The sequence below is a fragment of the Pelophylax lessonae genome (assembly GCF_965119305.1).
Source record: "Pelophylax lessonae genome assembly, chromosome: 6".
Classification (NCBI taxonomy): Eukaryota; Metazoa; Chordata; class Amphibia; order Anura; family Ranidae; genus Pelophylax; species Pelophylax lessonae.
In genome coordinates this window covers 60,195,312-60,207,345 of record NC_138773.1, presented here as the reverse complement: position 1 = coordinate 60,207,345, position 12,034 = coordinate 60,195,312, and the positions used below count along the sequence as shown (strand labels likewise).

Below are 12,034 nucleotides of genomic sequence, written 5' to 3'. Positions count from 1 at the left end.
AATTAAATATTTCTAGGGGAGGGAGATGTGGTGAGATCAGTGGGGCCGAGTATTTAATAGAATCCCATACCATAAGGGTGTGAGATAATATGGGGTTTAAGGGCTTAGGATGTAATTGCGGGAGGAGCTAGGGCAAAGAGGAAAGTGAGATCGGGTCAGTGTCTTATGTCAATAAAAGTCCAAAGGGGTGCAGCCTGTCCTGCAAACAGTTGAGCCAGAGGAGCAATCTGAGCTGCCTTATAATAATGCCTAATGTTCAGCATGCCCAGCCCTCCCTTGGTTTTGGGCCTATAGAGTAGATGTCTGCTTGGCCTTGGTCTAGCTGAGCCCCATAAAAACTTAAAGAGAAGGCGTTGCAGGAAACACATGATATGCGGAATGACCAGGACAGGCAAAACTCTAAACGGATATACAGGTAGTAGTTTTGGCAGGAGAGTCCTTTTTATAGCATGTATCCGACCCAACCAAGAAATATGCATTTTGTCCCATAACTCCAGCAGCCCAGTAAAAGCTTTGATAAGAGGGGGGTAGTTAGCACTGTATAGAGCTGAGTAAGTCTTAGTGAGTGTAATCCCGAGGTAGGGGATAGTCAGTCCATTGTAAGGCAAAATGGTCCTGTGCAGTTCGGAGAGTGTTGTCCGTCAGACACGTTCAGCGTGTGGGATTTGGCCTGGTTGACGTAGAGGCCTGATAGAAAGGAGAAGCTTTCCAGCGGGGGTTGCCAGATTGGGAAGCATAATGTAATGCTTGAGACTTCTGGAAGCTGGCCTGTTTGGCACGTTGAGCCAGGCCGGTCTGTAAGCTGTGCTGGAGGAGTATGAGCTGCTTGGGACCTCGTGTCTGCGGGAACTTCCATACCAATGGTTTGGAGGTGATGTCGGAGCTCTGAGAAGGAAGTGGCTTCGTAGTGATCCTCCTGGTAGTTGAATTGCAGCTTATGTTTACAAAAGATTATATTGGAAAGTCAAAACAAAACAAAGCAAACAATAGTAGTACACAATAACGATTTTGAGTAAAGTATACTGCTCAAAAAACAGAAAATCCACATTGCAATATTAATAATAAAGTCACATAACAATAAAGGGGCTCAAATTCTATCAGCAACTAAGACAGTAGAAGAGTACATGGCATTAAGTACGAATGTTAGATCGAAAAGTAATTATGTATCTGAGACATATTTATCCCATTTACCTCTAAAAATACGCATGGTATCATTCAACGAGTGATGCATATATTCTGAAAATCTAAGCATCTCCATTCTAGATACAACCTGGGACCACAAAACCGTGTAGGATCTCCAATTAAAGGCAATCACCCATTGAATGGCACTGAATAAAGTATGTATTAGCCTAGTAATAGGGAGGGGGATATCTGGGATTGATGCGAAAAGTAAACACATTTGAGGAGTAATATGAATATTCTTATCAGCCATTTGTAAAATTTTAGCTGAAGTGAGGTTCCATATCCCATGTAGATGTCTACAGCTCCAGAATATGTGCAACAACGTACCCTCCTCTGAACAGCCCCTAAAACAACTGGATGGGGTGGCAGGGTAAAATGAGTGAATTAATGAAGGGGTCATATATCTTCTATAAAGCTTTAGTGGAGTTTCCCTGCTTGAGGTGGAGCAAGTGCATTTACGGAGATATCATATACAGTGCCTTGAAAAAGTATTCATACTCCTTTTAAAATTTTCCACATTTTGTATGTTACAACCAAAAGTGTAAATGTATTTTATTGGGATTTTATGTGATAAATTCACACAAAGCGGCATGTAATTGTGAAGTGGAAGGAAATAATAAATGTTTTTCAACATGTTTTACAAATAAATATCTGAAAAGTGTGGCGTGCGTTTGTATTCAGCCCCTTTTACCCATAAGTAAAATCTAGTGGAACCAATTTCCTTCAGAAGTCACCTAATTTGCAAAGAGTCCACCTGTGTGCAATTTAATCTCAGTATAAATACAGCTGTTCTGTGAAGCCCTCAGAGGTTTGTTAGAGAACCCTAGTGAAAAAAAAACGCCTCATGAAGGCCAGGGAACACACCAGACAGGTCCGGGATAAAGTTGTGAAGTTTAAAGCAGAGTTGGGTTATAAAATAAAATATCCCAAGCTTTGAGTATCTCACATGGCACTGTTCAATCCATCATCTGAAAATAGAGTATGGCACAACTGAAAACCTACCAAGACATGGCCGTCCACCTAAACTGACAGGCCAGGCAAGGAGAGCATTAATCAGAGAAGCAGCCAAAAGGCCCATGGTACCTCTGGAGAACCTGCAGAGATCCACAGCTCAGGTGGGAGAATCTGTCCACAGGACAACTATTAGTCCTGCACTCCACAAATCTGCCCTTTATGGAAGAGTGGCAAGAAGGAAGCCTCTGTTGAAAGAAAGCCATAAGAAGTCCTGTTTACGTTTCTTGGTTGTAAAGCCCCGTACACACGTACCGATTGTCGGCCGTAAATATTCGGCCGACGACTGATCGGCCGATTGTAGGCTTGTTAGTATGATGCTTCCGACAGCCGACAGCGCACTTTCGGCTGAAAAGAATCTGTTGTGTAGGCATTAAAATTTTTGTTGGCCAACACCAGAACGGCCGATTGTTCGCCAGTCAGTACAGAATTCGGCCGACAATCAGCAGATTTGCAAGACTGGGCATGCTCAGAGAAGAAAAAACACACGGAAAGTTAACCATCGCATGACATCACTTCTGCAGTCGGCTGTTGTTGGCCGACAAAATTCGTGTGCAGTCTTTTGCACTTTTCAACAGACACGACAGCCCTGGACAAAAGACGGCCGATCGTTCGGCCGACGATCAGTACGTGTGTACGAGGCATAACATGACAATGTGGAATACTTTTTCAAGGCACTGTATGTATATATGTGTGTGTGTGTGTATATATGTGTATATATATATATATATATATATATATATATATATATATATATATATATATATATAATATATTTCTCCAGCTCTTCCCAAAAGGGTATTGGGGGACAGTTACTAAAACTGGTGCAGCTCTGCGTAACCAATCCACTTCTAGGATTTATTGTCAAAGCTTCATTGAACAAGCTGAAGTTAGAAGCTGATTGGTTACTATGTACAGCTACACCAGATTCTGTGTGCTCCAGTTTTTGTAAATGAATGAATAATGATTTCTCACTTGTATGGTATTTTGCATTTCTTATCAATGATGATGCTATTATATTCTATCCATTATATTATAAACATTGCAGTGTTTTAGTTTTTTACTTTCATTTAAACTAGACAATTTTAAGGAATTTTAAAATAATTTAAATCTAGTTAGTACTATGTCACATTTAGCGGCTTTTTTTTCTGCAGAAAGTGTTCTGTGGCCATGAACACACTGTGAGGAACCTGAAGTTTGCACTGAAAGTAGAACCCAACAATGAACACGTGAAGGAGAAGCTGGCCTGGGCTAAGGTGGGTGCTACCCTTAATATTCCAAAATGTTACACAACCGCCTTGGTGATCACCAGGTACCTCCACCAAGATGGATGTTACCTCTCACTTTTCCATTGCTTCGTCAACGCAGCATACATGGAATTTCAAAATGTAAGAGCAGGTTGTTGAGTGCTGAATAGGTGCCGTGTGCAATGATGACACTATGTGGTTTGATTTACTAAAACTAGACAGTGCTAAATCTGGTGCAGCTCTGCATAGAAACCAATCGGCTTCCAGGTTTGGTTGTCAAAGCCTAATAATTGAACAAGCTGAAGTTAGAAGCCGATTGGCTACCATGCACAGCTGCACCAGATTTTCACACTCTCCAGTTTTAGTTAATCTCCCCTTATGTGTCTATGAGCTTGTTACAGAGAAGTAGACAGATATGGTGAGGTGGGCTCAAAGTAACAAAAAGCCCTCCACCTAACCAGTGAGAAGCACAGTAGAGCCGTCTTATAACTAAATGTATCCTACAAGTCTCTTTTCCATCATAAGACAGCTGTATACAATGAGGAATCACAAAGGAAAACACATTACCAGTCCCTGCGCAGATCCTGGAGATAAATTCTCAAGCTGGGGAACCTTGTAGTATGGCCAGTGGTGAAACACATAAGAAAAAGCGTGGCAGCTCTCTTAACCCTCCATGGGATGTGAGGCAGAGAAACTAAGCAGAAAACAAAAGAAACAGAGCGCACACCGCCCTAGTGTAACACCATTTAATGAAATTAATAGAAGCTATAAAAACAGGTACTCATGTCACTGCATGACACTACATATTTGTGAGTACCTGTTTTTATGGCTTCTATTAATCTCATTAAATGGTGTTACACTAGGGCGGTGTGCGCTCTGTTTCTTTTGTTTTATACAATGAGGAATGAATGGCTCTTTAATATCAGGATAAATCCAGCAATTCTGGATGTGCATAGGGACATAAAGGAATGAGGAATGAACTCCTCAATCTGCTGATTCTTCTTTTACTGTCCAGTCAAACTGCGTTACTTTAACTGACAATTGCATGGTTATGCGCCGCTGCACCCAAATAAATTTTATTTATAATTTGCTATAAAACCATGTAAAAAAATCTAATTTTTTTAAAAATGTAGCCCAATATGTATTTTACTACATGGTTTTTGGTAAAATAAAATCCCAATAATATATTGGTTTGCGCAAAAGTTATAGCATCTACAAACTATGGGATAAATTTATGGTATTATATGATGATGATGATGATGATAATATACATACATACATACATACAATAATAATATAATTATTTATTCTTTTTTACTAGTAATGGCAGGGATCGGCAACTTGTAGCTCGACCAGTGACCCTGGGGACCAGTGACACTAATACAGTGATCAGTGCTAAAAATATGCACTGTCACTGTACTTATGACACTGGCAGGGAAGGGGTTAACTGTGGGGGAGGTGCTTTTACTGTGGGAAGGCAGAGATCTGTGTTCCTGCTTTTTAAGGAACACAGGATCCATGCCTTCCCTTCTCACAGAACGGCAGTCTGTCTTGTTTACATAGGCAGATCGGTGTTCTGCCTGTCTCCCGACCGATCGGCAGGTCCCGGTGGACATTGCGTCTGCTGTCCCGCTAATTGGCTCCTACGGTGTCCAATCACAGCGCGAGAAGGTCTCCAGCGGCATGCCCCAGACTCCGAAGCGAAGGGTCAAGTACAGATACAGTACTTGATCCTGCACAGAGGAGCTGCTGTATGTATACAGTATACAGTCGGCAAGCAGTTAAGTTTTACTTAATAGGTTAGTTCACCTTTACCAAAAAACTGCCTATGCAGATAAGGGGAGTCTGTAGATAAAAACAAACTGTGCATCTCTTACTAAAGTTGAATAAGGTCCTTGTTCTAGGCTATTGTATAGCCTATATATAGCCTATGGTATGGTATAGGCTATTTATGTACCTCATGAAGCCTGACCTAAAAACTCCCAGGGTGTTGCTAAGCGAAGCCCAGCTATTACTATTCATCTTCAACATCACAGGAGTGAGCTCAGAGCTACAGCATCAGGGGGGAGAGAGCATGTGAGGGGGTTTGAATCAAAGAAAGAGAGCTCATGGCTGTGATGGTGAACAATATTAGCTAGGCCTTGCTTAGCAACGTCCTGGGAGTTTCCAGATCAGGCTTTAGGATGTACATGACCTACACCTTTGACAGTGTGGCAGAGCTGTGTAACTCTCAGGTCTGGTTGAACAGAAATACAAGTCCTTTGGCAGATTATAGAGCTTCCTTTAATGTATTTTATCTGTGTATTCAGCGTTTTGCCTGGAATTCAGTTTTCAATATCCCTTTTAGGCAAATATAAAAAAATGCTATGAGGAAGGCGTAAAGCCGAAACGCGTCAACATTTGTGATGTTGTCACCGCTATCCATGTTGGAATAAAGTATTTTACTTGGAAGAAGACTTTTCGTGTGCCGGCTTTATTCACATAACATATATAAAAAGAGCCCTTAGTTCATGCACGTCCTCAACTATAGAACAGGCGAAGATACCTTTTGGAGTCACTACTTAGCCCACCCAGCCACGTACGAAAATACACTGAGCACCTTTTAAAATTATATTTTACAATATCCCTGTTATATACAGGGCTTTTTTTCTCAGAGAATAGGTGCAGGTACTCCCCTCTTCTGAGTCACCCCTTGTCTCCACCCCCTACCCACCTCTGAGCACTGTCCTTTGGTTCCACCCTCTACCCACCTCCCAGTACCCCCCTTTTAGAGAATACAGAACCAAGTATAATGTTGTGGTTCTTGGTATCTTGTATAGAATTTGTTAATGATAACTAGAAAAGCAGTAAAATAGATCACCTGGATTTAGCAACAATAGACCCCCCAACAATAGATCCCCCCAGCAAAAATACATTTTCCCCTGCAACAATAGAAAAAACAGTCAAATAGATTGCCTGCAATCAGCAACAATAGACCCCCAACAACAATAGCCCCACAGCAACAATAAATCCTCCCCTGCAATAATTGCCCCCCCTAATAAATCCTCCCCTGCAACAATAGACCCCCCCAAATACAATAGCCCCCCAGCAACAATAGTTCCCCCAATCAACAATAAATCCTCCACTGCAACAGTAGCCCCCCCCCCCCCCAACAAAATGCCCTCCAGCAACAATAGATTCACCTCAGCAACAATAGATCCCCCAGCAGCCAGCATCACCCTACTGACCCCAGCACCCCTTTGCCATTGCTTACATTTAGGTTGGAGGTGCCGGAACTGCGTTCCCCCGCGTTCCCGCTGAAAAAAAGCCCTATATATATATATATATATATATATATATATATATATATATATATATATATATATATATATATATATATAATAATATAAATTCATACATTCATCTTTTTATCCTTTGGTACACCATTTGTTTTAGGCATAAGCTATTTTCACTCATACTCGCCTATCACCTGATACATCAAATTTCACGAGCCACTATTTGATAGCATTTGCACTTTCGGAATAACTGCTTTAGCACCTTCTTTGCATATCCATGGAATGTTTTCAGTGATTATTTATTTCATTTTTGGTACATCTCATTGCACAAGTCACTTCTTGATAAACTATATTTGCACTATTGTTTCAGCACCTTATCTTGCATATTCTTTTTATATTGGTTCTATTGTTTTTATGTATATATTTACATCTATAATGAATTACATCATGCTTGATTTTTAGTGTTTATAGCATTTTACAGGATTGATACGCCTTCTTCTTTTTTTCACATCTGGTATATTTTTTAGCAAAATATTTTTTGATTAGTTTTAATACGCCTATTATGCTTTTATTTATTTTTTATCTATTTATTTACCTATTTATTGCACCACATTGTCACATTGTGTAAAGAGGCAGCGCAGCCCTACATCACATCATTTTAGTTCTCCACTAAGTTTAAGGATAAGCTTTCAGTGCTAGCCGTATATTTCTCTCTTACGCACATGTCACCCTAAACAGCGTGAGAGACCCTTTTTCTTCATTTATTCATAGTCCCTGCGCTACTTTGGTCCAACTTTGATGTGACTTAAGGTCCATAGGCATTTCTTCAACTTGAGGTCCATAGGCATTTCTTCTAATCATGTAACTTTCAGGTCGCACACGTGTGAAAGGAGCCTTAGGCAGGTTTCAATTTAAATCTTGTCCTGTCACTGGGACAGGAAGTGAGGGGCATCTGCCCAAAGCAGGGGTCGGGAATCTTTTTGGCTGAGAGAGCCATGAACACCACATATATTTTCAAATGTAATTCCGTGAGAGCCATACACTATATTTCAGGGGTCAGGAACCTTTTATTTAATATTCATATTCATGGGCCGCAGCTATACAGTAAGTCGAGGGAGCCGTGTGAAAGTGCCTGGAGTCCGGTCAGGAAGAGAGCAGAGCAGGCAGGTATGCAATGAGGCCGGAGAGGTGAAGCGCTTGCAGGCCTGCGAGTGATGGAGGTGAGTATAGGCCCCAAGAAAATGGCGGCTGGCCACTGAAGGCCTCATAAGTGGATGTGAGAGGGGAAGGAGATCGTGTCTGTCGGGGCACAGGGAGCGGATGGCAGGTCTCCTTACCGGGTGGTGATTGCCAAGGCCCTCAGATGCACAGCACACGAGCCGGCGGCTGTACCGCGAGAAGGCCGCGGGGTCCGTAGCGCGGCAATCTGGTCACCCAGAGACAAACTGAGGGTAGCGGTGGGTTGCCCACAAAGTGTACTGTCGAAGTGTGCAGAAATCTCCACCGAGCACAGCTATACAGATGGCAGTGGATTGAGTGGTAGACGCGGCGGAGCTCTGGGACTACATGTCCTGCGTGGCTCACGTCCGGACATGCCCCCCTTTTGTTAAAGACTTGTCTGCGAGCCAGATGCAGCCATCAAAAGAGCCATGTCTGGCTCGTGAGCCATAGGTTCCCTACCCCTGGCCTAAAGGGACACATAGAAGTTCTGACAGATTTTTAATTTTTGTCTAAAGGGCCGTACACTGACGAAAATCGGACGAAATATCCTCCGATTTTTCTCTGTCTTCTCAGCGTTCATTACCGTTTTTAGTCAACAGTGCATAAATGTTCACGAAATTTCTCGTCCGATTTTTTTTTCTTTTTTTTAGCACATTTGTTCCTAGACTTCGGGGTTGTCAGCAACTTCAGATCATGCGCGGTCTTTCGTATCTGATTTATCACGGACGTACTGCATACACATTAAACGAAAATCGGTCGTCTGGGGACGGACGAAAATTTTGGTGTTTGTCCCTCCGTTTTTTTTTGTTGAAAATGTCAGCATCGGCTGCTGAAAGTTGTGTACACACTAGGCGAAAATCGGACGATTTCACATCGGGCGGGAATTTTCGGCAGATTTTCTACTAGTGTGTACCCCACTTAACTCTTCCCACCATTGTGTTTTGTATACATATTTGCAAGTTTTTTTTTTTTTCTTTTTTCATTCTAGGCTCGAGATGAAGATGACATTCCTACTGTCCCATCCAGCCTGGAGGAAGAGTTCCTGTATAATCCTTTTATGAGAGTCAGGTGAGGCACACTGTAAAAATGAAGCGTATATTAATTAGTACTGATACAAGTTCATATAGACTTATTTCTACTGTCCCATCCTCCTCTTTTCTCCCCTTCTCCTGCCGATCCCTGTCCACTCTCATGTGTCAGAACACTCTTTATATTTCTATGGAGCTGCAAATGTGTATGTACAGTGAGTATAGAAAAGAATCACCCCCCTTTTTAAAAATCACATTTAGTTGCTTTACAGCCTGAAATGAAGACACACAACATTTTTTTTCTTTTATCCAGCTGTATTTACTCAGTACAAGTGATAACATCCAAATGAAAGATATAATACCAACATGTCAGAAAAAAATAAAAAAAATTCAAAAACCGAATCACTGAGTTGGAAAAAGGATCACCACCTTTTGCTTTATTTCCAGCCTTTAGTCTGTTGAAATTTGTCTCTACTAACCTTGCACATCTAGACTTTGCAATATTTGCCCATTCTTCTATGCAGAACTGCTCAAGTTCAGTTAAAGTTGATGGTGACTGTTTGTGGACTGCAGTCTTCAAGTCATTCCACAGATTTCCAATGGGGTTTAAGTCTGGGCTCTGACTAGGCCATCCAATGACCTTCTTTTTTTCTTTCCTTCAACCACTGGTCATTGTTGCTGTGAGATTTGGGTCATTGTCATGTTGGAAGGTAAATCTTCTTTCCATTGACAACTTTCTGGTAGAGGACAGCAGATTTTCCTCAAGAATTGTATTTTGCTCCATCCATTTTTCCTTCTATCCTGACAAGTGCTCCGGACCCTGCTGCAGAGAAACCCCCTCATAACAGGATATTACCACCTCCATGCTTTACTGTAGGAATGGTGTTATTTTGAATAGTTAGCTGTATTGGATTCCTGCCAGACATATTGTTTTGTGTTAAGGCCAAATAAATTAATTTTAGTCTCTTTCGGCCTTTTTCCATGTGGCCTCAGGATCTTCACGGTGCGTTTTGGCAAAGTTCAGTTGTGACTACACGTGGCCATTCTTGAGGAGAGGCTTTTTTCTTGCAACCATCCCATACAAGCCACATTTGTGGAGAATTTGTGATATTGTTGTCACATGCACACATTGACCAATCTTTGTCGTAAATTCCTGTAACTGCTTCAGAGTTGCTGTAGGCCTATTGGTAGCCTCTCTGACCAGTTTCCTTCTGGCTCTTCCATCCAGTTTGGAACGACGTCCTGATCTGGGGAGAGTCTGTGTGCTACCAAATACCTTCCACTTCTTATTCGACTTCACTGTGCTTCTAGGCGTTGATAAAGCCTTTGACATTTTTTTTTGTATCCACCTCCTGACTTCTGCCTGTCCATAACTTTATCCAGGTGAAAGTGCCTTGCCACGCATAGTTGATTGTTTGCTTCAGTTGCACTACCAAGGACTGAAATGATCCAGGAAAGCTCTTTTCATGCTGAGCTAATCAAAATGACCACAGTTGAAAGTTAAATGGCTTTGTGTGCCATTGAGAAGGTGATTAACTACACCCAATTTAGTTTACAAGCCAGGAGGGATTTCCAGCTCAGTGATTCTGTTTTTTTTTTTTTTTTCCCTGACAAGTTGGTGTTATATCTTTCACTCGGATGTTTTAAGTTGCACTGAGTAAATACAGCTGGAAAAACTAAAACTTTGTCTGTCTTCTGAAACAACCTCAACCACCCATAAATTATGGAGGAAGAGAGAATTGGGTTGGGGATTTTTGTGTCTGTCTTTATTACAGGCTGCAAAGCATCAACATTTTAAAGGGGGTCATTATTTTCTATACTGTGTGTTGTTAGTTTCTATATACTGTGTGTATGTGTGTGTGTGTGTGTGTGTGTGTGTGTGTGTGTGTATATGTGTATATATATGTATATATATAATATCAGTCCTATTTGATTATGTAGCATTTTCATACATACCCATTGATCAAGTATGTGTCATCTGCAGATATTTCTGCAAAAGTACTGTGACATCTCCTTATCTACCACTTATTTAAAAAAACAAACAAAAAAAAAAAACTATATATCATTTACATATAAAACCCAGTGCTCTTGGTATAATATTTTAAAGGGAGGAGGCTGTACAGAAATTCACGGGGAAGACGGATCCGGTGGAAGTAATGAGGGTATTGCGGAAAGAGAAGGACGATTTCAAAAAGCCAAAAGATCGACTGCCAATCCCAGCACTGCTTGCCTATCAATTGAGTCTTCTCAACCAATCCCTGCCTCCGCAGAAATAATGAGAAGAGGCTGAAGCTCTGCATCTTGCCAAAGCTGAACATCTACAGAGCCATACAGTCTATGCTGTAGAGACTTGGAGCAGGAATGCTTCATACATATTTGCTTAAAAACAAACTCCAAGCCACAAGACTGTAAACTGTTAATGCTATCCTGGGAACATTGTGTGACTAATGTCTGTGAATCCAGTCCATCTACCTTCAGTCCTGGGGTAACCATAGACCTGAAATTGGCTAGTCTGGCTGTTTTCAGTTGGAGGGGGTAATGATGATCTCCTATCTGGGTTGCCCCTGAGCTTGTCAAGCTTTGTCTGGCAAGATGGCAACTCCACAGCTTGGAAAACCTTGATGCCTACTCCTTGACTTCTTTCGCTTTCCATTGACAAGTACTTGTAAGGACAGTTCATACAAGTTTATTAGAATGCCCTGACACAGACTTGCCTTGAGAAGGTTGGGTCATACTTGCACAACTGCCCACCCTTGTTACTCCATGGACAGCTTTAGATTTAAACAGTCCACCCCATACAGATTCAGTACTAGTGTTGCTCAGCAGCACTTAAAGCGAACTCGTGCTTTGCCCATGTAAGACAAAACAAGTTTTTTTTTTTACTTAATTTTAATTTTCTCTTCCACAGTAGCCATGTAAGCTCCAAGGCACTACATTTGGAGCTTAAACACAGCTGAGGACTCTCCCTGCCCCCATGTAACAGTACTGGGGTAGTCGCCAAGCACCAGTGCTGTCACATATCCCTTCATCCCTCTTCTGTGCTATGCGACTTGTTTCTTATGCACCTGTA

At 41.6% G+C, this 12,034-nt stretch overlaps 1 protein-coding gene across 2 annotated transcripts in view; it reads left to right on the top strand.

Annotated features, from left to right (window-relative positions):
* The window catches only part of LOC309558784 (hydroxyacylglutathione hydrolase-like protein), a 34,192-nt gene extending 22,802 nt beyond the window's left edge, over window positions 1–11,390 (top strand). For both annotated transcript variants that reach the window (XM_082261841.1, XM_082261840.1), the window contains 3 exons: window positions 3,348–3,449; window positions 8,925–9,004; window positions 11,072–11,390. In XM_082261841.1, coding sequence (XP_082117967.1) covers window positions 3,348–3,449; window positions 8,925–9,004; window positions 11,072–11,240 — 351 coding nt within the window. In that variant the 3' untranslated portion in view covers window positions 11,241–11,390. The remainder of the gene's footprint in view (window positions 1–3,347; window positions 3,450–8,924; window positions 9,005–11,071) is intronic.
* Window positions 11,391–12,034: the final 644 nt, after the last annotated feature.